Source organism: Leuciscus leuciscus (genome assembly GCF_965113295.1).
Source record: "Leuciscus leuciscus genome assembly, chromosome: 11".
Lineage (NCBI taxonomy): Eukaryota > Metazoa > Chordata > Actinopteri > Cypriniformes > Leuciscidae > Leuciscus > Leuciscus leuciscus.
Window position 1 is genome coordinate 18,113,081 of NC_138735.1, and position 26,025 is coordinate 18,139,105.

General features: G+C 37.2%; 5 protein-coding genes across 5 annotated transcripts; 1 reads left to right on the top strand and 4 right to left on the bottom strand.

The window, feature by feature from the left end:
- Positions 1-249: 249 nt before the first annotated feature.
- zfx (zinc finger protein X-linked) lies at positions 250-8,644 on the top strand. Its single transcript, XM_082183538.1, has 8 exons — positions 250-1,024; positions 2,616-2,714; positions 2,798-3,097; positions 4,123-4,275; positions 4,351-4,488; positions 4,572-4,706; positions 4,986-5,135; positions 6,156-8,644. Exons 2-8 carry the CDS (start codon positions 2,648-2,650, stop codon positions 7,388-7,390), a joined length of 2,178 nt encoding a protein of 725 aa, XP_082039664.1. The 5' UTR covers positions 250-1,024; positions 2,616-2,647; the 3' UTR covers positions 7,391-8,644.
- Positions 8,506-9,999, bottom strand: LOC309509041 (lipocalin-like). The gene is made up of 6 exons (XM_082183553.1): positions 9,839-9,999; positions 9,619-9,758; positions 9,454-9,533; positions 9,253-9,366; positions 9,060-9,161; positions 8,506-8,946 (listed from the first exon to the last, which is right to left on the bottom strand). The coding sequence occupies exons 1-6, from the start codon at positions 9,929-9,931 to the stop codon at positions 8,927-8,929; spliced, it is 549 nt and encodes a 182-aa protein (XP_082039679.1). The 5' UTR covers positions 9,932-9,999; the 3' UTR covers positions 8,506-8,926.
- A 1,063-nt stretch (positions 10,000-11,062) lies between these two features.
- Positions 11,063-15,514, bottom strand: c8g (complement component 8, gamma polypeptide). Its single transcript, XM_082183551.1, has 7 exons — positions 15,234-15,514; positions 14,867-15,003; positions 12,934-13,004; positions 12,254-12,361; positions 11,936-12,037; positions 11,836-11,865; positions 11,063-11,142 (listed from the first exon to the last, which is right to left on the bottom strand). Exons 1-7 carry the CDS (start codon positions 15,402-15,404, stop codon positions 11,132-11,134), a joined length of 630 nt encoding a protein of 209 aa, XP_082039677.1. The 5' UTR covers positions 15,405-15,514; the 3' UTR covers positions 11,063-11,131.
- Positions 15,515-15,586: 72 nt separating this feature from the next.
- msrb2 (methionine sulfoxide reductase B2) lies at positions 15,587-18,335 on the bottom strand. The gene is made up of 5 exons (XM_082183552.1): positions 18,014-18,335; positions 17,010-17,107; positions 16,804-16,880; positions 16,460-16,607; positions 15,587-16,325 (listed from the first exon to the last, which is right to left on the bottom strand). The coding sequence occupies exons 1-5, from the start codon at positions 18,138-18,140 to the stop codon at positions 16,221-16,223; spliced, it is 555 nt and encodes a 184-aa protein (XP_082039678.1). The 5' UTR covers positions 18,141-18,335; the 3' UTR covers positions 15,587-16,220.
- A 209-nt stretch (positions 18,336-18,544) lies between these two features.
- On the bottom strand, positions 18,545-25,752 carry armc3 (armadillo repeat containing 3). The gene is made up of 18 exons (XM_082183537.1): positions 25,512-25,752; positions 25,358-25,419; positions 25,158-25,275; positions 24,896-25,021; positions 24,742-24,810; positions 24,383-24,558; positions 23,967-24,161; positions 23,599-23,782; positions 22,413-22,565; positions 22,178-22,286; positions 21,849-22,098; positions 21,570-21,706; positions 20,634-20,802; positions 20,426-20,526; positions 19,629-19,727; positions 19,360-19,554; positions 19,118-19,280; positions 18,545-18,854 (listed from the first exon to the last, which is right to left on the bottom strand). Exons 2-18 carry the CDS (start codon positions 25,403-25,405, stop codon positions 18,654-18,656), a joined length of 2,493 nt encoding a protein of 830 aa, XP_082039663.1. The 5' UTR covers positions 25,406-25,419; positions 25,512-25,752; the 3' UTR covers positions 18,545-18,653.
- Positions 25,753-26,025: the final 273 nt, after the last annotated feature.

Here is a 26,025-nt window from a genome sequence, read left to right on the forward strand (position 1 = left end):
AAAGCATGATTAAGGTGATCTAGAATCATGTAATAAGAGGTTTTTGAATGAGCATCTGTTTTGTCTTAACAGTGGCAGGTTTAATAGGTGTATTAATAACCTCAGTACAGGTGTTAGGGGAAAAATAGACTGGATCTGATCATCTCTAGCCAGCCACATAATTTTAATCTAATGAGTAATTTAATTTTAAAATAAATATTTGAGTAAGTATTATAAGTATATATACTTATAATATATGTTGTCATTGTTGTTATTTCTAATACTTTATTTTCTGTATCTTTGTATATTATTATATATGTTTGCTTGGTGCTTTGTGTGTAAATATTTTTTCTTTATAGACGTATTTTGGCCTGTAACTAATGTTAGAACAAATTTATTTGATGTTCTAGCGTGTAAGTTATAAGAAAATATTAAAAACGTAAAACCACCGGATCAATATCCGTACATGCAGTAAACTGTATGAATGTGCTACCCAGCAAATATTTCCAACCAAAACAGTTTGCGTAATAATAAACCATAATGGTCATTTAAACAATTTTATAAGCATAAATCCATAACTGGCTAATATCCCGAGCTCGCTCATTCCGCATCATACGCATTTCACGCCGCGACAAATTAAACCCCATCAAAATACTCATTCACAACCGACTTCCAAAGCGCTAAACAAAAACAAAATAATTCGCTTAGGTTTTAGTCAAAACCGCCTGGTTTTAAATTCGTCGAAGCACAGAAAAAATACAGCATATGGGCCTGCCAAAAGAGCCGGACTGCGGCCACTTGACTGAGACTTCTTCCGCATTTTCCTGCGGCTCCGAGGCAGTGACGTGCGGCTCTGAAGGCGGCGTAAGCGCCGGAGGAGCTGGAGGCTGCAGTGCCGCGGAGCGCATCAGACTCGGCCCCTCCCCTCCGCGCTCTGCGGCGGCCCGCCCTGCTCACACAAGAGCCCCGTCTGCGTTCTGCCCGAGTCTGGGGGTGGGAGAAGGATACCCGTACGGCCTTGGAAACAAACAAAAAAATATAACAGGTAGGCCGCCGTGTTTAACAGAATCTGAACGTTTATATTTGTTAAATATGCATCTGATGCGATATTTTGGAGTGAATTGTGTATTTATCTGTTTGAGAGATTAACGCAGTTGTAATGGCGCGTAGGCCTTTGTTAGCACCGAGCCGCGGCCTTCAGAGGCCTAAAGTAGGCCGCGGAGACGACACTCTTAAGACCTGGAAGACTGATTCATAAGCAATTACACATTGATTTCATTTGCAGATGGATTACGCAAACTGCAATTGTGTTGTAGATCATTTTGAGTGTCACTGTGCTGGTATTTAAGTATATATTTACAAGGTTTAATTAATTATTTTAATGTATTCAAAATGGCGATGTCGCTAAAAGAAGGGGCGTGGCAGATGGGTTCTAACAGTGGGCGGGGCTCTGTTAGCTCAAGGCTCCGGGAGGGAACGCCCCTTCTCACTGTCACATTGTAAACAGTACAGATGGGAATAGAAGGGTCAACACTAAATTACAGCATCAGATTATGGGATTCATGGGAGCCTATTTGGCTTACAGTTGCTGTACTAAAAGTATAATAAGGTCATTCCTGTTGTGCAGTAAAATAAATATGCTTGTGTTTAAAATACATCTAAATAAATGTAGACTTTCAGGAATATGCATTGGTCAATATCAGGTGATTAAAATTCATTAATAATTTGATAGTTTACCTGATGGCAAGCTAAAATCCAGGTTTTATTTGAATATGATTGAATTGGTTTCCATCTTTAAAAATGTAGTTATTATTTTATGCAATGTCTCAAGAAAGACGTGATAATTATTTTCATGTTATGGCCAATAACTGATAAATGGCGGTTATTGAAATTCTATAAAATTGTATCTAAATTTAAAATAAAACACTAATAGCAAAAATCTATTATTTAAAATGTATAATGCACAGTAGGCTATATTTCATTTTTGAGATATGTTAAAGATTACATTTAACAGTGTTATTCAATTTTTATTCTCTGATTTCCATCTTAAAAATTGTTGACTATTTATTATTTTATACAATATAATATATCAAGACTCATGTGAATGGTATTGTATTGCATAACAGGAATGACGATAATTGCTTTAGTGATGGGAACTACACAAAAAAAAATCCATATTTGACCTGTTATTTTATTACTTTCTTTTGTGATGTTCAGAATCAGAAAGAGCTTTATTGCCAAGTATGCTTGCGCATACGAGGAATTTGTCTTGGTGACAGTAGCTTCCAGTACACATACAATATAAAGTGACAAGACAAGTGACAAGTAACATAGGTATAAATAAAAAATAGAAAAAATAAAAATAAAATAAAAATAAAAGATTATAAATTATAAATATATATAAAGTTATAAGGTGCTATAATGAAATGTCTGAGGGAAGTATTGCACATGTTTGTTCCACAGTAGGGGAACATTTAAGTGTTCATGAGGTAGATGGAGAGATGAGGAGATGTTATGGTTATCTTTGTGATATCCTAGTGTATTATGGAATCCTATTGCAAGATATAATATATCATTTAATGCTGATTTTATGCTGTTCTGATGGTTTTCTTTTCTTTTGCGTTTTGTCTCTGTAGGTCTTATATTATGCAGATAACCAGTGGAGACAATGGATGAAGATGTAACGGCTCTCTCTCTCCATTCCCATGAGCCCAAGATCATATTCCATGGGACAGGTAAAACAAACAGTGACTATGATAAAGTCTCTCAGATTGTTGTTTCGTGAGTATATCAAATTTGTGTGTTCTTCTCCGAGAAGACGAGGTGGTGGTAGAACTGCAGGAGTCGGTTCTCGTGTCTGACGTGGAGGGTGAGAAGATTTCGGTGCACGGCCTCGCACATGAGGAGCTGGTCATCCAGGAAGCCATCGAGGATGTGGTGGCGGAGTATGTGCCATGCTCGGATGAAGACGAAGAGCTGGGCACTATTGCGGTGGAGACCTGTGTGATGTCACCTGATGATGTGGCTCTGGAAGATGAAGGACTGCGGGTTGATGTGGTGACTGACGCTCAGGTACAGGAGGATCCCGACACCTGTGGAGACTACCTCATGATCTCTTGTGAGTGGCTTCAGCTAGTGAGAATAGAACATTTCTTGAAAAGGATCTGAATATTAATGACTCATTGTTCAGAAAGTTGCTTTTGCTGGCACCAGTAAGCAGCCTACAGTTAGGGTTCAGTCATGTTTACCATTGTTCTGCAAAATTTCAACGGAAATCCATGAGATTGGGAAACATTTTTTGCAGTGGGTTCAAGTTGATCATGCGAATTCGCCACATTGACCAACAGAAAACTGCTTGGTTTGAAAGTGACATCTATGTGAGCTGGGCTTCAAACATCGCTACTCTGTTAATAGACAATGGATCTTTTTTTGTTGAAATTTTGCTAATGTTACTGCACCTTTAGACTGTATTACTGTGTTACATCATCTTATTATTATTATTATTATTTAGGATGCAAAATATATTGGTACCAATACCATAACAGTTATCGGCCATTATTTTTTTTATTTTTTTTAAAGTTATTGGTTGACATTGGATGTTTAATTGTTCATGGTTATTTGCTCTATTTTTACATTTAGATTACATTTGCCATCATCTAACTCTCAATGAAAGTTAATCTTTAAAAGTAATACTAATTTAATAACACTGTTAAATGTAGTCTTTAGGAATGAATCTCCATTTTTCATACTGAATATTATAATATTGTGATGCCTAAATTTACTAGTATCATTTAAAATTAATTGATTTAGATAAAGTAGTATGGAATATGGAATATCAATATTTATCAATTGTTGTCATAACAATTAAAACATCATACTGTACTTCATAACATGAAAATAATTATCAGCATTGGTGCAAATCTTATTATTATTATTATTGGAGTTAATGATTTATTAAAGACCAGTGTATTTAAACGTACTGCTGTTGCTGGCTTTTAAAACTTCCACTTTGTGTCAAACAAGAGGTAAATGTAACGCACAGTTTATTACTTTATTCTTTTCACCATTTGACAATAAATGCATGACGCAAGAATATGCCTGTTGTTTGTTTGTCACCATTTGCTTGTCTTGGTTTAATTTCAGTGGATGAGGCTGGAAAGGTGGTTTCTGATGGGGATGCTAAAGTCACCATTGAGGGCACTTTAGAAGACGCTGAGGATGTGGACAAGGATGATGAGGGTCAAGAGGTCATCAAAGTGTACATTATCAAGGCTCACTCAGGGGAGGAGGACTTGGGTAAGCCAGTCTCCTGCATGGCATTATACTTCATTACAAACATTTGGTGTTTACACATTTATGGATCATTTACAGGAGGCACCGTTGACATAGAAGACGCAGAGCTTGATGTAGATGAAACCGTGGAGCTGGTGGATCACTCTGGAATGCCTATAAGACAGAAGATGGTGTACATGTCAATGGATGAAGCCAATCAAAGCCAGGATGACATCAGTGAGTCCTGTCACTGTCAGTTTGTTAGGAAGGCATTTCCTCCAAGTGCCTCTGCTGATACTGTGTGTTCTTGATGTCTACAGATGTGGCTAAAATCACAGATGAGGTCTACATGGAAGTGGTGGTGGGTGGTGAGGACCCTGGAAATGCTCAGCGAACACTTGACAACGCATCACTCAGCAAAGACTTTATGCCTGTGGCCTGGGCAGCTGCTTACAGTAAGTCAAACACATACACGTCTTATTCAAAAGTGGTTAAAAATTTGAAATGTATGGCTATCAGTTTACTACATTAATTCTGTACATTTAATAATAAAGAACATTTCAAAGTAAGGACATTTTCTTACTAGGAGATTATTAATTTAACTGATTAACCAATAATCACAATTTAATAATTGAACCCTTTATAATACATACATTTGTCTTTAATCTATAGTACAAATGTGTTGGGGATATGTGTTTTGGTTCTAACCTTAGAAATGATGTAATGTGTGTCAGGTGGGGAGGAGAGTGAAAGCTGTGAGAACAGGAATGGAGCAGCCAGCGCTCTTCTGCACGTTGATGAGACTGACGTGATCGAAAGACTCAGTCGTCAACGAAGCAAGAACAAGAGCAAAAGACGTTCAGAACTTCGTCACATCCAGACAGGTACATCTCTACTGCTTTTTTTATATTTTATTGAATTTAATTATATTATTTAATTCATTACAATTGTTAGGTAAATTTCCGCTCAAAGGTTTGGGGTTGTATTTTTTTATGTTATTGTAAAAATTCCACGGTGGAATTTATTGGATCAGTACATAGAGTACTATTGTTAAATATTATTAAAATTTAAAATATCTGTTTTCTAATTGAATATATTTAAAAATATACTTCTTTTTTTCCACTGTGATAACAAAGATGAATTTTCAGCATCATTACTTCAGTCTTCAGTGTCACATGATCCTTCAGAAATCAGTTGTGCTACCTTAATTGTTTGTGGAAAACATGATACATTTTTTTCAGGATAAAAAAAAAAAAAAAAGTTTATTTGAAGTTTTCAAAAATTGTACTGACCCCAAACTTGTGCTCTTCCTCTCTTCCTATATATATATATATATATATGCAATATATAGTGCAAAATATATTTTTTAATAACTTTTTTTCAGCTAGGACACGCTAGAGATGAGTGACAGTGACTGTAGAGATGAATAGACTTAAGTGAGAGTAAATATATTTATAATGTTGCAAAACATTTCTATTTCAAATAAATGCTATTCTTTCTAACTTTCTATTCATCAAAGAATGCTGATTAAAAAATGTGTCATTGTTTTCACAGAAATATTAAACAGCACAACTGTTTTGAACATTGATAATAAATATTTCTTGAGCAGCAAATCAGTATTTTAGAATGAATTCTGAAGGATCATGTGACACTGAAGACTGGAGTAATGATGCTGGAAATTCAGCTTTGCCATCACAGGAATAAAATACATTTTAAAACAGTTATTTTAAATAGTAACAATATTTCACAATATCGCTGTTTTTACTGAATTTTTGATCAAATAAGTGCAGCCTTGGTGAGTAAAGGAGACTTGTTTCAAAAGCATTTAAAAAAATCTTAACAACCCCAAATTTTTGAACTGTAGAGAATATTATATTCATTTTGGTTTCCTTTCTCAACTTCAGCCATCATCATTGGACCTTACGGCCAGCCTCTTACGGTGTACCCTTGTATGCTGTGTGGGAAGAAGTTCAAGTCGCGTGGTTTCCTCAAGCGCCACGCCAAGAATCACCATCAGGATGTCGTAAACCGAAAGAAATACCAGTGCACGGACTGCGATTTCACCACTAACAAGAAAGCCAATCTCCACAACCACATGGAGATCCACACCCTCAGCAGTAAAGCCCCATTTGAGTGTGAAGTGTGCGGAAAGGAGTTCCACCAGCAGGCGACGCTGTTCTCCCACCGTCTGCAGCACCACCACCGAGAATCCAAGCTTCAGATCTCACCACCCACCAACAAAATGCACATGTGCAAGTTCTGTGAATATGAGACGGCAGAACAAGGACTTCTCAACCGACACCTGCTCGCCGTCCACAGCAAGAATTTCCCTCATATTTGCGTAGAATGTGGGAAGGGCTTCCGGCATCCTTCGGAGCTGAAGAAACACATGAGGACCCACACCGGCGAGAAGCCCTACTCCTGTCTTTACTGCGACTACAAATCGGCCGACTCGTCTAACTTAAAGACGCACGTGAAGACCAAGCACAGCAAAGAGATGCCCTACAAGTGTGACCGCTGTTTCCAGACGTTCGCCGAACCCGACGAGCTGTTACAACACGGACTTACGCACGAGGAAGCCAAAACGCACCATTGCACCCACTGTGACCACAAAAGCTCCAATTCCAGTGACCTGAAGCGCCACATCATTTCAGTTCACACCAAAGACTATCCACATAAATGTGAGGTCTGTGGCAAAGGCTTCCACCGGCCGTCCGAGCTCAAGAAGCACTCAGCCGCCCATAAGGCGAAGAAGTTACACCAGTGTAGGCATTGCAATTTCAAAATCGCAGATCCGTTTGTTCTCAGCCGGCATATTTTGTCAGTGCACACCAAGGAGCAGCAGGCTTTTCCTGACAAAAAGGGTCTTAAGAAGACATTTGGACTCGGTGCTCATGGGGGTAAGAAAATTTTGGGCGGCGCCGGTTTGTCCAAGGGCCATCGGGAGCGGCGGGTATACCAGTGCCAGTATTGCGACTACAGCACAGGTGATGCGTCTGGCTTCAAAAGGCACGTGATCTCCATCCACACCAAAGACTATCCTCACCGCTGTGACTTATGCTCGAAAGGCTTCCGCCGACCGTCGGAGAAGAATCAGCACATCACGCGGCATCATAAAGACCTAATGCCCACCATGTGACCTTTGCAACACCAATCAGAAAGCCGTCAGGAAAAGGTCCGTTCTGATGTAGCTGTGGTCTTCAGGGCCAAAAGCTGACCGTTGGAAAGCCAGCTAGAGGCTATTTCAGAGAAATCAAAAATCCACCTACTAATGTGTCCGGTCACAAGCTACACTGCTGTAATGTTTTCAATACGCATTGCTCCAAAGTTTAATCAATCTTTGTCGAGAGTCTAAATCAGACAAACTAACTGTTGTTCTGACCAGCTTTAGATTAAATGCAAAAATAGATAAACTTGCATATTAAATCATCATGGGTGGACGTTAAGTTTTATGTTGGTGCGTCTGGTTATAAATTTGAATTATGACTCCTGTATCGCATGTTACACAAACCATGTTTGAATAGCATTGATGATTGTGGCGTGTATATGCACATGCGTTTACAAGTACAGAAGTGCTAATGCTTTATTGACTGGTTTCTTAGCTTCAGATAAGCAGAATGTCTAATTAAAATGAATTGGAAATACTCATCTTATGCCCCGGCTGCTAAAAACATTTTAATTTGATAGAAAATCGGCTGTTCTGCCCAGATCGGCTTTGGGGAAAAACCAAACCGATCCAAATCAAAATGCCAACATTGGTGCATTAATTTATAAATTCCAGCTGATATTTAATAGAGAAAATGACTGGAGTGTAATGAAAAACAGGTTTTCTTGTTAATATTTACAAGAAAAATTATATTGCAAATAGTTCTCAGCTCAAAAAGAGATCTTGAGATTTGATCAGAGTGTGCAGTCATCAAATCAGGCCGAATGGCTGATAATCTAAATTTGTTTTAATTTAGACGCTAGTATGTTTGTGTATTTCTTGAATGTTGCCGTTTGGCTTCTGGTCTGTTTGTTGTAAAACTCACCCTCAAATTATTATTATTATTAAGATGTTTAGGATAAATTTTATTTTTTACACAGATACTGAAAATGTATAATTTGGAATAAAGAGATTCTAAAAGATGTTATGTTATGTGTATAAGAAATATTTGTAAATACAGAAGTAATAAACAGTATTTTGTGTCCAAAATGTTTATTTGTTTGTTTGTTTCATTGTAAAATTGAGAATTTGAATGATTCACACCAACATTTGTCATTTGTAAACCAATTTAATCCAACAGCAGTAAACAAAACCACCAACAACAACAAAATGAAAGCACTGTTCATAAAAAAACTTTTTTTTTTTGCATGTGTGGCATTAGTGACAAGACCAACATCAACAAATTTTCAGACAATAAAGAAACATGAGTTCCAACTGAAAGGTAAAATGCATAATTTGGATATGGTAATGCTTTGGCATTATGTCCCCCTGCTTGAGATGTCCTTTGAAAAAGCTCTGGAGTTGTAAAATTGATTTGTCATCATGTGAGAACAACATAACTGTGTTTAAGGCACAAAGTGAAAAAGACCAAAACCGAGCAGACGAAGGCCAGCAAATTCAGATCTGTTTTCAGATGAAATGATCAGTCCAGCTGAAGTTGTCTTTGTCCTTGTTTGGTTGATGAGATCCTCAGGCAGCTGAGCATTCTCCTGTAAAAGCAGTTCACAGTAAAATGTTAGTTTAAAAGATTAATATATGTAGCCTATATGTAGTATTATAACTGAAAGGGACTTGATAATCGATTAAAATCTTAAAACTGTACCGTTTGCTGGCAGTATGGCGATGTGTTCCTCAAGGATGCCGGTGTCCAAAGAGAACTGCCTGAATTTCTCCTTTAAGTCATCAGTAATTTCTGCGGTACGACCTGTGATCATGACACATTCAAGAGTTCGTTCAGCATATATTTGTGAAAAATATTTCATCTATAGGCTACTGTGTGCAAAGCGAGCTCTTACTGTAAAGTTTGTTGAGAACCTCAGACACATCTCCCTTGGTCTTGATGGTGTGAACGATCGCGTAGTCGTCAAATTTGGCGTCAACCACGCGCATGTCATTGTCATTTGCCCAACCTGATCAAATCGAACACATTTAGTCCAAAGGAACAAAGTACGATGAGAAAAAACAATCTGACCAAAAGCAAAAGCAGGAATACTTACGCTGGCTGTGGAAGAGAAAACGTCCTGGAATCTCGGTTTTCTTAGCGAGGTGCGACATCCTCCAGCAGGAACCGTCACTCCTAAGAAACAAATGAAGCAATTACAGATATTCTTTTGTAACCGTGATACACTATCAAAACTGTAATAAAGCTAACTTGAGCTTACTGCAGATTCGCGTAAGTGAGGTCAAGGTCTCCTTCCTCGGTAGGCACCAGCACGGCAGTTCCCATTTTCATGTTAGCCCTGTGACTAACAAACCATTTTGCATTTGTAGCAAAGCCAATGAGATACCACTTTCCTCCCATCTGTAGAGAATACAAAGAGTTTAGTCCAACTTAACCTGAGAACTCCCTCAAATATTATTAATAACTCTGAGATATTTTACCTTTTCCAGGTCGAAGTCAGTCATGGGCATGACTTCGGCGGAGGCGAACACCGCACAGAGCAGAACGCACAGCATCTTCATTGCGACAGTCATGGCTGTAGAAGTCTATGTTTCTCTCTCTGAATGCAGTTCGGAAGGAAAGGTTTGCTGTGCGGATGTAACGAATGGCAGCCCCTGTTTTATCCTCAGTGAGCCCCTCAGTCCCTCCCAGTCCCACCTCCAAAGGAGGAATGATAATTACAGTCGTTACACAACGTGCAACATCCACGTGTGGATTTTTCCAGGTAGATGTGGGTGTTCGTGAGCACTTTAATGCTTTTTGTTCCCCTCGGGCTTTGTTGCCCCTTTTGACCTTTAGAATGCATGCAAAACATTTTTAATGTGAAAAAAGTCTCTCACATGCAAGGCAAGCATGTATCTGATAAAAAATGTTGTGAAAACAACAAGGATGTGAAATATTATTACACTTTTAAAAAGCCTGTTTTTATTTTAATATATTTTATAAAATGAAATTTAGTCCTGCACTGTAAAAAATTATAATTATGATCAATAAGTTATGACAACGTGTTTTTACATTGCTTTTAACTTATCAACAAAAAAAAAATTCAAGATTCAACTAACTTTTTAAAATCAGTTTAATGTAATTTAAGTTGCAAATTGCAATGATTTAAATATCCAAGTTTATCGAACTTAAAAAGGCGGCAATCTTTTTTGAATGGTAGTAGATTGGAAATTATGTCTGAATTAAGACTAAATAAAAGTGTTTGTTATAAAATGCAAAGCAAAATATCAAAAATGCTCTTTGATTTTCATATGTCAAGTATGACAGGTGCTGCAGAAGCAACTCATTTTGAGTTGAAATGAATTCATTTGTTTTCCATAAGAAAATGATTTCCTCAGGATACTTTTTGGAATGTTGGACGTGCAACATGTTTACCCCTTGGGTTGTGTAACTCCGAAAAGTGTGGGCAGGCAGAGTCTTGTTTTGAGAGTTACATCACAAACCACACTAACAAGATTCCTTTGTCTTGTTTTATAAGAACTTTTTTGTTACATCAAGAATGGCTTGGGAAAATCGCCACTTTCAATGCTTATTACCAAGGATGTTATCTAATATTATGGGATGATGCACCTTGTTGGTCCTGCTTATTATAGTGCTTATTATGTTGAATGCTATTGTTCATGATCAAACTATAAAATAGCATTTTTAAAACACACACAACCTTGAGATTACATAACTTTATTGTTGTAATTCGCACAGTGCTCACAATCAACGATACTGGCCAGTCAGTCTTAGGTCATATCTGGTGGAGAAGAAATTATAGAGTTGTTAGGCAAAAATAGAGATTATACAAAATTATGCAGGGTTTTTTTTTTGTTTTTTTTGTTTTAGTTTTTTTGTTACAAAACCAAATTGAGGTTATGCAAGTTTGGCAACACATGCTTTTAAAACAGAAAACGTGATTTTAACAAGCAGGAGATGCACAAATGCCTGGATTGGCTCTTTTTGTAGGATGTAAATTTTCCTTCAGCCAATCAGCCTAAATGTGGCCTGACTCCAAGCAACGGCACAAAAGAGGCTGAAGATTAGAATATACTACATTCTTTGACGGCACTGAGAAATCTGAGTCGTTTAGCGAATCGATTCGTTTGAATCAGTTCGCAGAACCTTTCGCGCAGGGTTTTACTTGTTATTGTAGCATTAGTGAAATATTCAGTTAAACAGTTTATTACTCTGTATTCAAATACTTATATTGTGTCAATATTTATTTATATAGGCTACGCTTTGCGAATCGGTACGTTTGAATCAATAAGAAAAAAAGAACCGTTACAAAATAACGTTTCGTTCGCGAATATGACATCAGAAAGCAGTTCTATTAATATAAGAATGTAACAATTATTTGGTTACTTCACAATATATGCCAACATATCGTTCAGTAAATGTAGCCTAAAAAATGAAATGTCATTTATTAAAAACAAACAAATTTAGATCTTACCCAGGACCTTTTCTGTGGACTCGCAGAACCCTGGAAAAGAGTCTAGAGTCAAAAAGAGTGTTCGGCAAAATACTATAGGCTTATTTGTCCATGTTCTCACCGTAGTCGGGATACTGGAAAATGACGTCCAATCCCAAATTGAAGGTCTTTGCACGACCCTCAAACTTATCCACGATATTATCAGGAACTTCACTCGACCGTCCTTTCAAAATAAACGGATATTTTATTGAAACAGTGCACTTTTCCACAATAGCTAAGGCTATACAATATGTTTTACAAATGACCTTTTGTAAAACACACGTGGGCTTTGTATAGGCTAGAAGAAAGCCCTAATGCAAATACTAGCCTACAAACAGATGCCATCATGACAATAAAGGATGGGGTGTGAGACGTTTAAAATAGACACTAGAACACCTACCATATAGTTTCATGGTCATTTTCCCTGCTCTCTTAAAAACCAACATAGCATATGAGCTGTAGTCCATCTCAAGCACCATTATGTCCATATTCTCAGTAGGTCTTTTACCTGAATAAGAGGATGATAGAAAAGACAGAAGCCCCAAAAAGATTTTGACACTTAACATTTGAATGACATATTAGGTAAAAAATCAAACCTAGTGGCATTGACATATAAACAATAAATAGGCTACTGTTTGAAATGAAGGCAGCTATTTGGACGGTATTTGAACTCTGATAGGACATCTGTGTGAACCTGATGACTAGGGGGGAATGTCTAGAGAGAAAATGCTGGAAACACTTTGTTACAGTGTCCTTGATATAGCCTAGGCTACACATGTTATACACATACAGTAATAACAGTAAACTGTGCATAAGAAACTGACATTAAACAAAACCCTAATCATAACCTCAATATCACTAACCATACTGTCAAAAGACCTTTAAGAAAGTAGCCTATTATACTTCAACATTGCTGATTTTCTGAGCTTTTTCCCAAACATTTTCCTTTGACCGATTGTCAGATGTAAGCAGTCCAGGTCAATGAAAATTTCACAACTAAGAAAAACCATCAGTTAGGTAAGAACGACAGGCTTTGAACCCTGGTCTGGTGGTCAGTGGAGTTCAGTCTGCACCAGATACCTTTGAGAAAGAGCTGGCCAGGGGTCTTTGTTTTCATGTAGTCCTGCTTGATTTCCCAGCACTGAAAATTGCTAACAATGGGGGGAAAGCACAATGGATGAATATATATAAATTATCATTTAAAAATGATATAATGATATATATATACACAAAAAAAAATGGTTCTTCAGGGGTTCTTTGCGGTGGTTAAGGTGCTATATAGCACCACTACCATTTAAAGAACCTGTTAAGCCCAGTTCGGTTCTTCAGCGGTTCTTTAGCGGTTCTTTGGGGTGGTTAATGTGCTATATGGCACCTCTTATGGTTCTACATAGCACCATTTGACAAAGGTAGGTGCTATATGGCACTTAAAGTGGTTCCCCTATGATTACAAGCCAATGAACCACTTTTAGTGCTATTTAGCACCATTTTTGTTTAGAGTGTATATATATATATTATTACATATTTATTTATATCTATGTTTTTGTTTGAATGATGTAATATTTTAGACATGTCTTAGCAATTTAAATAATTTTTAGAAAGCAAGTTTCTTGACTATCCAATGCTTTTGCTTAATTACATCAGCTGTATTTATACGAGTGTAAGGCTGGTGCCGAGCTGCCTATAGGACACATAGAGGGCTATTCTCTGAGAAAAACAAAGGACTTTTCTGGAAATTAACATTTGAACTCTCTCTTGCAAAATTAGCATCTTTATCTGAGGCGCAATCACAATCTGAGGCTGAGTAGAGCACCTACTGTGTGATCTGCATTTCTTTCATTCTCTCTTCTCCCCTCTTTTCTCTCCACATGCTGTGATCAATTGAAATCTTATCCCCACAGAAGTAAACAAAAAGGTTTTAGGAGTTTAGAGATAGCCTACTTTGCTTACTGTGGAGGGGGCGCCCTGCAGGGTCCTTGATGCAAATGGCCTTCTGTCCCCAATAATGTGTAAACTATCATTTACCTGACTAATAATAAATAATTGTATCTGATTTTATTCTGATCATCTCTGAAATTATTGACTCTAGTAGACTGTTGAATCCATGTTTTGTTTCCACAGATCTGTGTTCAGGGTACACAGAGATCAGGTTAGCATGGCGATATTCTAGATTTCTGACTAACTGCTTGACTTTAGGTTGTTATACAGTTGCATTCATTATAGGGGACTAGACAGAAATACTATTGAAATAGCAAGCATGGGGCGGCATCACTTAATAGCCATAACCTCTGATTATTGTAATTATAAATTGTTATAGGCCCATAGGCGATTGTCCTACACGGAACTACTATTTAAAGGGATAGTTCACCCAAAAATGAAATTTATGTCATTAATTACTGTCAACCTAGACCTTCGTTCATCTTCGGAACACAAATTAAGATATTTTTAATGAAATCTGAGAGCTTTCTGACCCCGTCCGAAGTATTCTCGTCGCTTTATAACATTAAGGTTGAACCACTGTCACATGGATTTAAACAATGTCTTTGCTACCTTTCTGGGCCTTGAAAGTGGTAATTGCGTTGCTGTCTATGGGGGATCAGAAAGCTCTCGGATTTCATAAAAAAATATCTTAATTTGTGTTCCGAAGACGAATGGAAATCTTACAGGTTTGGAACGACATTAATTAACATAATTAATGACAGAAATTTCATTTTTGGGTGAACTAACCTTTTAAATAATGGCAAGCAGGCGGCCTATATATTAAATAGGTCCATAGTCATAACTTCTGACTAATGATCAGACTGGTGAGTTTGTGTTTGAGTTTGTGAATTTTTTTATCGAGAAACAAAAAAACTTGATCTTGTTTAGTCTCATAGTCAAGATGTAATCAAGGGCCAGTACGGAGAGTAATCAAACTAGATTATAAAGTGAACTAAGATCAGCTGGGAGTATTGAATTCAGTGAGTAAATTGCTCCCCCTTGTGACTTAAGGAGTAGGCTACTGGCTACTTACAGTTTTCTCACAGTGCTGACAGACACCTTGTCACCAGTGATAGTCCAAGTGACAGTTGTGCTCTCCACTTTAAAGCCGCTCTCCAGAAGATTCCTACACCGTGATGCTACACTAAGCAGGTACCACTTCCCACTCATCTAGAGAGAGGGGTTTTTTTTCAATCATATATATCAGATAAATATAATTCAGTAATAAACTGTGTGCATACAGCATTTTTGAAGAAATATATCTGCAGTCTGTTGAAACAACACTGGGCAAGTTTAATGGCCTATCAATGTGAATAATGTTCAAATGATGCACTCTTTTTATTCAGTTTGCCAAAACTAATTACCTTAAATGCTATGAAATAAAGGATGTTGAAATATACCTGATCAATGTTGATGTTTTGACCTGGAGCTAGTCTTTCAATAGCTTTTTCTGCCTCGGTTTTCTTTGGCTTTGGTGGTATTGGTTTAAAACGTGCTCTTCGTGCCTCGACAGGCTCCCAGAAACCGAGCCACCCGAGCACAAAGAACAGATGGAGCCAGAAGCGAATCATGAAATCAGCTGTTTTTTATCTATTGCTTTACTAAAACCCTTTTTACCATTCCTCCCCTACAGCTCTGTTAGAAGTTTGCTAATAAGAGTCAGTCAACTGTCCAGTGTTGCCACACAGATTAGGATGATGACCCTCTCCTCAGGTTTATCATTAACCCCTCGACAAACCCACACAAATACACATTACTGTCGACAATGTTCACTTTAATACAACCATACATATCATTTACAAACTTGTTGTCATTCACAAAAAAAACACAAAAAAAGAAAAGAATTACAATCAACTTGATGTTTAAGTCATTTACATTAAACTGACTTAAAAAATTAGATGCATCTTGTATAACTTGTAAAAAGTTGGGATTTGTTTTGATGAGTTAAAGCAATGTAAAAACACATGTTGTCAACTTATTGATCATATAATTTTTTACAGTGTGCACTCTTAAAAGGAAAGTTTCTTGTTGCATCCATGGAACCTTTGGAACCTTTATTTTTAAGAGTGTAAAGCATGTGCATTTTCAGATTTTAATGTACCATACTATGGTATGCAAAAATACAAGATATCAAAATGCAATATTACAGTGGACAGGAAAATAATGACACCTTTTGAGATGAGAGATATGGGATATTTAATCAACCACTTTCCCTTACACACAACCTTCAAGCTTCTTTCTTTCTTTCTTTTTTTTTTTTTTTTGTAAATTGTAACTCATAGAATACTACAATGAAGATTTGATATTCAAATGCTATTTGTTTTCTTTATTTTCAATGTATAACTGTAAAATCCTTTCCAGGGATATAACTGCTGGATGTCTCTGCATTATTTTTCTCTGGGCTTAAAGTTTAGAGCTACGCTGTTGATGCAGAATCTCTGGCCAGTCGGATCTGGACCATCATCAAAGACATGTCCAAGATGACCATCACACTATAAAACAAAATTACATGTTATAATGGTGTATGGGAACCTGAAATGAAGAGTGGAATTTTTACTCGGTACATTGTGTTACCGTTGCTAATAAAATAACCCGACTGGCTGACGTAATTTTGTCCTGCACTCACATGTTTGCAGATAACCTCTGTTCCTGTGCTGCCAAGCGAGTTGTCAGGGCGACGGACAATGTTGGCATGACTCTCGTCTTTTTCCCATGTCCCGTGAGCCTCAGAGAAGGACGGCCACCCAGCTCCTGCATCATATTTTGCTTCTGAGCTATTGGAGCCAGAGGCAGAATTGTATTTATCTTTGCAATTTATATATATATATATATATATATATAAATGGATATATTTATTCTATATTCTATATATTTTGTTATAATTGTAAATACTGTCAATAAAGTTATCAGAGTGTCTTAAAGTAGAATTACACAATTTTAATTGTCTTTTTAAAATTTGATCATTCTTACCTAAAAAGAGGGGAGTCACAGCAAACACAGTGGTACATACCCACCTCATTGTGATTCAGGTAGATGCCACTAAATGGCTAAAAAATAAAAGTGATGTACTTTCATAAAGAAATATGGAAAGAAAGTATTCATGCAATTTTGTGCATATGCATACACATGCATCTTGCATAATGTTCTGTAACATTATTATTGCTTTGTTAACTTACCACCTCTGTGCCTTTTTCTCTCGTAACAACATACTGTTCTGGGGTCAGCTTCCTCTGCCAATCTGTGGACTGGTCATAACGTGTCAATGACTGCAAACCTGTACAAACAGTAATAAAAGCAGTACATTTTGTCCTCATCACATGGATTACACTGGATTACATATAAAACCCACAATTTGTAAAGATTTGTATAAAAAAAATAAAAGCAGTTTATTATGAAGTAATCCATGTGTTTATTTCTTTTTAGATTTCCCTATGAGTGTTTTAAAGAAAATGTCATCTTGGAAATATTGTTTTATAACAATTTTTCAGCTTTACAGGTTTCACATTCCATCATGTTGGTCTTCTGTAGTATCCCTTTAACAAAAGTCTGGTCTTTAATGACATCATTCTCTAGGAAGTGACATTTCTGCTGAGAAAACAACACCATTAACAACACTGATCTGATAGTATTGGATTTGTGGTATTATCTGGTTTGTCTCAAATATCAATTTAAAACAAAATAAATTAGATATATGATCATATCTAATAAATATATTTAAATATATACAATTATTATAGGCTATCTAAAATGATCTATAATATAATATAGGCTACTGTATATATATATATATATATATATAGCTAATATTATTTGCTTATAGATTTAACATCATTATCAGTTAACAGCTGCTATTTTGTATTTTAATTGCATTTCTACAACACGGGTTGATTTAGAGGTAATAAAATATTAATTTATTTTATTTTTGAAAAATCATGCATCACACAATCTGTTTGTTTTGCAGGCCTTTCTCAAAAGCCAACACTGCATTTGAGTAATCAGGTCACGCATGCATGTTCTAAACTACATGACTAGAATAACTGCACTTTGCACCGACTCACAAGATAACTAAATGCAATTGCACAAAAATTAAAGTACACAAAATATAATACAATTACAAATGAAATCATATCTTGAGGCAATTCATTTTTTTTACATAATGTAGTTCGAAATAAAACCCTACCCGTTGACGTAGAAATCGCCCGAATCCCTACAAATATCCTTTTCTGAGGTAAAATTGATTTGGCAGTCGCTCCGCTGGAAACGATAGAGGAGACGCGAACTAGAAAACGTGACATTTTTCTCGACATATTATTTCATGCAGTGACTTTCTCCACTAGTTAACATGGGCTACTCAATAGACTGAAAAGAAGCTGAATTGAGCTCAGTTGTCTTCATTCCCCCCCTCACAGCTCGACCACCGGAAAACGGTCACAACTCACACACTTTATGGGTCACGGTCGACTGGCTGAAACTGATCAAACTTTGCACCTTTTGTCACTAGACTAACCGCATCATGCACGTCGAAGGTTTTACAAATATGATTTTGGAGTTCCTTGTTTTCTGTCTTATCGGAATGTTTTCACTCTTATCATCGTAGGATATTATTGAGACTTTGACCTTCATAAGGAAGAGAAAGTAGACTTCCTCAACCAGTTATTATCATCAGAGATAATTCAATGGAATGGAGATTTGACCAGAGTACACATTTGTTTTGATCATACTTTATTAGGATTTTAGTCACTTCAACAGATTATAATAATAAAAAAAAAGGCTTAACCACTTTGCCACCATTGTTTCTCAAGACATCATATATATGGCTATTAAATGGTCTGATATGCTAGAGCTGCTGGTGAGTTGCTTTTCATGAGGTTTCCAGGTTGGTGCATGAGATCTATAATATAGCTTTCAGGCTGAGAGTATCCATGACGTTTCTTTGGACCAGTGATGAGGATTTCGTTCCAGGCACGGTTGTATTCTCCTCTAATGAGACTGCAGCTCAGCCCAATTCGGTCCGCAAGAACCTAAAAGGTATTGCAATGAATCTCTTACACAGAAATGGGCAGAAAAATCAGCTGCAGCTAAATTCATAACCACCACAGACATTTATGGGGACACACCCCACCAAATAAATATTCACAAATTATTATGGTTATTACATTTTTACAGTCCTGAAGATGTGTTTGGTTAAACAAAGTCACTGTCAGGTCAGTTTTATACACAGTCAAGCAAAGAGAGGGTCCTGACTCCTGTCAATAGCCCAAAGCATCTCTGGAGCATAAATTACCTTGAAAAGCAACGCTCTATGAAAGTAGGTGCCCTTTTTTATCTTTCCAATGAGAACGATGTTTGAACAGGCTTCAAACTTCAGCTCACTAATGTGCAGTTCCCACAGGAAGTCATGCAGCTTCTCTGGCTCAACCTGGCCGCCCATTGCCTCACACACTAACCTGTGAGAAATTATCACTTGTCACATTTCAGCCATGTGGATGTTGAATATGGGATGACAATGAAAAAAAAAAAACTCACATGGCCAAAGCTGTATACATTTTGACCTCATCCTGAAGTGGCGAGATGGATTCAGCAGCCTCCTTGAGAAGGTTATGAAACGCAGCGTCATACGGCAAGCTCCATGCCTTATCTACCACCGTCTCCTGCTGTGACTTAGTCTCATCCTCATCCTTCTTTTTCTCATCCCCTTTGTGACCCTTTCCCTTCATTTTACTTTAGAAAGAGAGATGAGAGCAAGAAACATGGTTTACAGGAAACCCATCTATAAGTATACACAACACACACACCTTGGTGTTTTGCTGCTCCTTGTGCTGCTCATAACAGATGAGGCAGTAGTTTCTGTTGGACTGTCTGGCTTACGATCATCTGGTCTCTTGGTAATAAATCTGATAGAAGAGAAAGAAAGAATGAGCATTTTTAAACCTTAACATCCACTAAGCAAAAACAGCAAACTACTTCACAACATTTCCGAGAGCTGTGGATCAAATGACCTATGTGCTCACTTGGCATTCAACTAATTTGAATGGTAGAACCGAACCCACAAACACAAAAACAAAAATTTAAAGCAGTCAAGTCAAGTTCTGTTCACAATTTAGAATCATTAAATGTAATTAACTTGAACTGAGCATAAATTGTGATGCTTGGGCCTCAGTGGCAGAATTCCCATCTCTCCTGTGGGAGGCTCTAGGCCAGATTCCAGAGCCAATGCGTGCAAAACAATTTCCCCTGGGGGGAAATCCATCTATCTACATCTATCTGTTGTGCAACAGAGCTATTTAATATTCAAGTGTGCTGCTGTAGAACTAATGGCGTGGAAGAGGACGGGCTCTGAAAGTCTTTACTTTCCACAAAGAGCTTGTTTTGTTGCTAAAGTGAGATTGCAGAAGTGAAAAGAGATCTAAATACTAATGAAAATAGACTAAGTGTGCCACCAAAATGACTATGAATACACTGAATCAGTGAAGAAAACTGCCATTTGTGGAGCTGTTTCATACAATGTTTGACGTTCGTGGAAGTTTTATGTAACAGTATTTTGAAACAGTAGGTTTGGATTTCCTAAGCATAACCCTTGGCCTTAACATACTGATCCGGGGGCTTCCCATTAACCGCAATAATGGCTCGATGCTGGTTGACCGCTTGTTTTGATATATCCTCTAAGGTAGAAACCTGATGACCCATTCTTATCTGCAGGAGGAGGAAGAGAAAGCAAGAGAAAAGAGAAAGAGTTATTGATTTGTGCAACCTCTACGATTGAGGGTTAATTTTTTTCTTGAAAAATATCACATTTGGACCTGTCCAGGGTCGTAGAAGCCATCAGTGGTTATATCGCTGGCTGAGAGGTGTCCTGTCAGACTATACTTCAGCGATAGACTGCAGTCCAGAAGCTTCTGTAGTGCCAGCTCACTAAATTTGTTGTTACGGTGTGGTGACAGGTTGATTTCCTGGAGTATCTCTAGAGCTCTGTAAGATTGATGACAACAAAACCAAATGACACAACGATCAATGAAGTTATCCTTAAACAGCCAAAAACATCGTAAAAAAATTAATTTCTCAAAACCTGTCAGGAACATGTCGAATCAAAAGAAATGAATAAAGTTTTGGCATCATCAATATTTTATTAGTAGTAGTATTATATATACGATATTATTTTTGTCGATTGTCGTATAAATATAAACATAATGTAATGCAAAAAAGTGTGAGACAAAATTATATTATTTAAATTGTAAACTATATTTGTATGATGGTGGTATTTGTTGTTCTTCCATTTATTTATTCAAATGTACTTCATGTATTTCAATTGATTTAAATACAAAAATTACTGTGATTACAATGTAATGAAAATGGCTACTACTGAGAATAATGTGAATTATGTAAAATGTCCAGATGCCTTACAGGAATAAGACGTTTAAAGAATTTTCACAAATGCAACATCTGTTCCTAAAGTAGGCTTCACTTTCTTCCAGAATTCTGACATTTGGGATTTACTGCCATCTACTGCTTTTGCTTTAACAGTTCATTCTAATGTTGTAAACATCTAAATCCTATTAAAATCCTTTCAAGTTAATGTGTGTGTGTGTGTGTGTGTGTGTGTGTGTGTGTGTGTGTGTGTGTGTGTGTGTGTGTGTGTTCCTTTTAAATAGAAGGCTGATTACATCCATTTGAGTATAATATATATAGAAATGTTGAACTTGAAACATTTAGTGTATTAAAGCATAACACATGCTTACCCAGCATTGCATAAGTCTAGGGCTGTTATTTCATCGTTTGCACACACACTAATTGCCCAGCAAGCATTTCTCCGAATTTCAGCGTGGATCGATTTAAGCAGTTGAGCTAAAGGTGACAGGCCTCCAACATTTCTCAGCTGCATGTAAAGAAAAACAGAAAAACAATCACCAGAATCCGCACATAATGCGATGTAGAACAGTATCCATTTACGTCCTTCACACCTCTGACGCAGAACACTCAGCTTATAAACAGTGGCCATTGTGTAAACCGTCTTTTACCTCTAGCCTGGCCTCTGCATCACAGGCCAGTGAAGCCACAGCCTGCATGGCACTGATGAGTGTGTTGTTGTCATTGGAGTGTAGCAGCTCCACCAATGCTGGCACAGCTTCATGGGCCAGAATGCTTCTGCGCAGCTCCTCCTGCGATGCCATGTTTGTCAAGACTGATGCCGCATACACAGCTGCTCCCGTGCAGCTGTCTCGCAGCTGTTGCACCAAGAGCTTGTCACCCCCTGCATCATATATAGCACTGAAAAGGGAAAAATAAAGGGTTGAGCAATCTACTTATTGACTATACAATCATATTGCACTTCAAGATTGTGACTCACAAAGCATTGAGATTGTTGCTGTTGGTCAGGCTGGACAGGGCCTCCGCGGCGGCCGTTCTCAGCTCACTTCCTTCACTGTTCAGCAGCTGCACGATGGGCCCGATCGCACCTGAAACGCACAGACACATCAGCTCTTCAATGACACAAAAGGACAAGATGATAAATTGAACAAAACTAAAGCCAGGTTGAATTAAAAAGGGAAATAAGTCCGGAGACTTGATGTAAGTGAGATTACCCAGGCATCTGAAGGTCTCCTTGCTGGAAAGGTTTTTGCTCACTGCTGCCACAGCCTGGCAAACAGCAGTACGTACACTCTCATTCTCCTGCATGAGAAGATCAGTGAGGGCTTTTTCTACATTCCGGTCATGCAGAATATTTCTGTTCTCACCTTTATGGAGAGAGAAAAAAAGACATTTTTACACAATTAAATAAAAAAAATAAAAAATGTTCCTTTTGCTTTATACTAGTTTCTACTTCTATACTCTGTCAGACAAAATGTGCAAAACTTAAGCTTCACCTATATGTACCCTTAGGGGACTAATATGTACCCTAAAAATAATATTGTCGTCTTGTAAATACAAATATGCACCCTTGAAGAAGTATGTCCTCTTAAGGTACTAATATACAACCTTAAAGTACAAATATGTACCCTTAAAAAATACAAATAGCCTATATACCCTTAAAGTACTAATATATCCTCTTATAGTACTAATATGCAACCTTAAAGTACAAATATGTCCCCTTAAAGTACTGTTGCGTCCTTTCTTCCTTTGTGCTCAGCAGAACAGAGAAATTCACAGGTTTGGAACAACTTGAGGGTGAGTCAATGAGGACAGAATTTTCATTTTTGGGTGAACTATCCCTTTAAGAGGACATATTACTACTTCAAGGGTACATATTTGTATTTACAGTTACATATACAGGTAGTACTTTAACGAATTACAATATGTCCTCTTAAGGTACTAAAAGTACTAATATGTACCATTCTGGATAGTTTGTCCAAAAATTTAAATTCTGTCTTCACCCTCATGTCATTACAAACCTGTATGACTTGCTTTTGTCTGCAGAATTTTTTTTATTTTTTTTTTATGTAAAAAAATTGAAGAATGTTGGTAACCAAACCATTTTGGTGACTATTAGCTTCAATTGTAATGCAAAAAAAGGAAAAAAGAGACCTTTCTCAAAAGATCTTCTCTTCGAAGATACAGTCCATGAGGGCGATTAAATTATGACAGAATTTTCGTTTTTGGCCAAAGTACATCTTTAAGGTACTAAAATTCAAGGTACACAGATGTACTTTTAATGGCACAGCCCTAGTGACAAGCTGTTTAACAATTACTGCACATGTTGTCTGACAGAATATAGAGCACGAACTGTCATTTGTCAAAAAAAGTATAGCGATATGATGATTTTTTTCTTACTGCTCTGTGCCATCCTGGCTATGGCTTTGACTGCATTAGCCTGCGCTTCAGGCAGTGTGGCCGTGCCAACAAATTGCAGTATCTGTTCCAGGCCGCCCATCGTCTGAATAAGCTGCATGGACTCGCTGTCTTCCAGACAGTTACAGATAACCCTGAGAGCCCCCTCATGCAGATCACTAAACTCCTGTAGGGAGGAGACACCGCTGCCATTACTGCTCAATCATGTGTTGCTTGATTTTGATTGAATCGCTTGAATTGTCCTCAACTTGCGTACAAGAAGTTTGATTGCTCGTAATGAAGGTGACTAAGGAGCCGTTTTGAAATGGCTAAATGCTCATGAATAATTCAGATGAGAATAATTAGCCTACTTTGGTCGCAAGGAGCTCCAGGATTCTGTCAAAGCCCTGTGCATTTCTAAAGGCCACACGGGTTTCACTGTCAGTGGTGATGTTCTCTATGGTGCGCAGTGCAAGTTGCTGAATAACAGGGAACTCTGAGCGCAGCAGATCCAGAAATGGGGGGAGTCCATTTAGACGCTGCACAGCCGCTCGATTCTGAATGTCCTGAGTGGGCACAAAGCAAAAAACAGCACAAACAATTGATTTTAACAGCGTCCTTCTGGAATTCAAAGGGTAATGTTTTTCATCATTGAAAATACATATAGTTTCAAATTCAATTTTCATCAAACAACTGTGTGTTGTTAGTGCTGTAAAATACCACCCTGACAAATGCCTTTTAGTCTGATTCATAACAGACCGTCTGACTCTGACATCTGTTGTCTTACTTGTACAAGATTAAATATGCACTCCACAGAATTTTTCTTCACATCAGGATCCGGGCTAGACAAGAGCTGGATAAGAGGTTCAAGTCCTTTGTGGTCAAATATCTGGACCTTGCAGGAGAAGTCCACTGACAATGACGTCAAACACAATGTGGCAAACTCATGGACCACAACATTCTCTGAAGAAAAGAAGATGGCAGGAAAGGTATGTGCAAAATAAATTAAAAGAGAATATACAGCTTATATATATATATATATATATATATATATATATATATATATATATATATATATATATATATATATATATATATATATATATAATGCACATTGAATTTGTTAATAAATAAAAAAGCATGTACCTTCAGGTGACAGTTTGCTGATGACTGCAGGTATCACATCCAGTGTCTTCAAACACTTTTGAACTTCATCTGTTTAAATATGCCAACAAAAATTAAAACTATGTTGCTGAAAATTTTCTTATTTGATTTGTGCCTATTTTTGTACCCTACGTACTGTTAGAAGCCATGACGCCCAGAGCCATGACAGCATTCCTGCGCACAGTCTTGTCCTCGTGAGATATGAGACGAGAAAGAGGTTCAATCGCTCCCAAGCACATCAAAGAAGTCTTATTCTCATCACCTAAAAATATATCAGCACGACAGCAAAAACGCATACAGGAATCAATAAAGGAGAGCAACACAGGGGAACATAGTGAGCACTTACCTCTGCAAAATTGTCAATGACCTTAGACTGTAAGATTAGATGACACTGTTACCTTTTTCTGCGAATTTGTGGATGGCTTCACAAGCTTTTGCCAGCACCTCTTCTTCAGGAGAGCTGAGCATGAGAACCGCTGTCGCTGCTGTTTTGCTCTCGATAGGTAGAGGGTCGAACTGAAACAATACAACTTGACAGTTATTAAAAGGTATAAATATTTCCCTGGAAAATCACACGAGTGGTGAAAAATGTTCTCACCACATCTTTCGGGAATGCCTCGGCCTCTTTTTTTACTTTTTTCCCCATCTAGATATCAAAAACTACATAAGGAACAGTAAATCAACTTACACAGAAAACCCTCAAAAAAGATAAATAATAACATAAACATATTAATAGACAATTTAAAGAATACCTTCTACGCTGAAAACTGTGTGCTTGGTTTTCTGTTTAGCTGCTGTTGCTATGTGACAGATGTACTTTACCATTTCACCTGTAGGTGGGGCAGGAATCACTCTGAAACATACTTGGACAATTATTTATTTATTTGTTTTAAATATGTCGGTCATGAACCGTTAGGTGGCTCCGGTCCGATGTAATAATTTATTCAATTATGATAATACAAAATAATTACATTAATAATGAGAAAAAACGCGAAAAAGGTTAAAAAATGGATCATCATCAAAATAACAAGCTTTTCTGGTAACTATCAACAGCAATAGTGCAATTAAATAATGAAAAATGCAGTAATATGTTCTTTAACATGTGAGAAATATGTTTAATGTCTTATTCATTGTTCTAGAATAATTTAATTTAATCCGAAAGCACTATTTATTAAATGCAATTACTCATACACTATGTAATTATATTTATTTAATAAAATATTTTATTTAATAAATGAAACTATTTGAACAAGGAATTTAGTTGAT

Excerpts from the sequence above, each read along its gene's own strand:
- zfx (XM_082183538.1), top strand. The coding sequence starts at position 2,648 with ATGGATGAAGATGTAACGGCTCTCTCTCTCCATTCCCATGAGCCCAAG. Across the intron at positions 3,098-4,122 it reads AGACTACCTCATGATCTCTT|TGGATGAGGCTGGAAAGGTG; the intron begins GTGAGTGGCTTC and ends GTTTAATTTCAG. Across the intron at positions 4,489-4,571 it reads TCAAAGCCAGGATGACATCA|ATGTGGCTAAAATCACAGAT; the intron begins GTGAGTCCTGTC and ends TGATGTCTACAG.
- LOC309509041 (XM_082183553.1), bottom strand. The coding sequence starts at position 9,931 with ATGACTGTCGCAATGAAGATGCTGTGCGTTCTGCTCTGTGCGGTGTTC. Across the intron at positions 9,759-9,838 it reads CTGACTTCGACCTGGAAAAG|ATGGGAGGAAAGTGGTATCT; the intron begins GTAAAATATCTC and ends TATTCTCTACAG. Across the intron at positions 9,534-9,618 it reads CTCACTTACGCGAATCTGCA|GAGTGACGGTTCCTGCTGGA; the intron begins GTAAGCTCAAGT and ends TTTGTTTCTTAG.
- c8g (XM_082183551.1), bottom strand. The coding sequence starts at position 15,404 with ATGATTCGCTTCTGGCTCCATCTGTTCTTTGTGCTCGGGTGGCTCGGT. Across the intron at positions 13,005-14,866 it reads GTCAGCACTGTGAGAAAACT|CAATTTTCAGTGCTGGGAAA; the intron begins GTAAGTAGCCAG and ends CCCCATTGTTAG. Across the intron at positions 12,362-12,933 it reads TGGCCAGCTCTTTCTCAAAG|GTAAAAGACCTACTGAGAAT; the intron begins GTATCTGGTGCA and ends CCTCTTATTCAG.
- msrb2 (XM_082183552.1), bottom strand. The coding sequence starts at position 18,140 with ATGTCGAGAAAAATGTCACGTTTTCTAGTTCGCGTCTCCTCTATCGTT. Across the intron at positions 16,608-16,803 it reads TGTGACTCCCCTCTTTTTAG|CTCAGAAGCAAAATATGATG; the intron begins GTAAGAATGATC and ends TGGCTCCAATAG. Across the intron at positions 16,326-16,459 it reads CAGAGGTTATCTGCAAACAT|TGTGATGGTCATCTTGGACA; the intron begins GTGAGTGCAGGA and ends TTTGTTTTATAG.
- armc3 (XM_082183537.1), bottom strand. The coding sequence starts at position 25,405 with ATGGGGAAAAAAGTAAAAAAAGAGGCCGAGGCATTCCCGAAAGATGTG. Across the intron at positions 25,276-25,357 it reads AGGCATTCCCGAAAGATGTG|TTCGACCCTCTACCTATCGA; the intron begins GTGAGAACATTT and ends GTATTGTTTCAG. Across the intron at positions 24,162-24,382 it reads GCATATTTAATCTTGTACAA|GACATTCAGAATCGAGCGGC; the intron begins GTAAGACAACAG and ends GTGCCCACTCAG.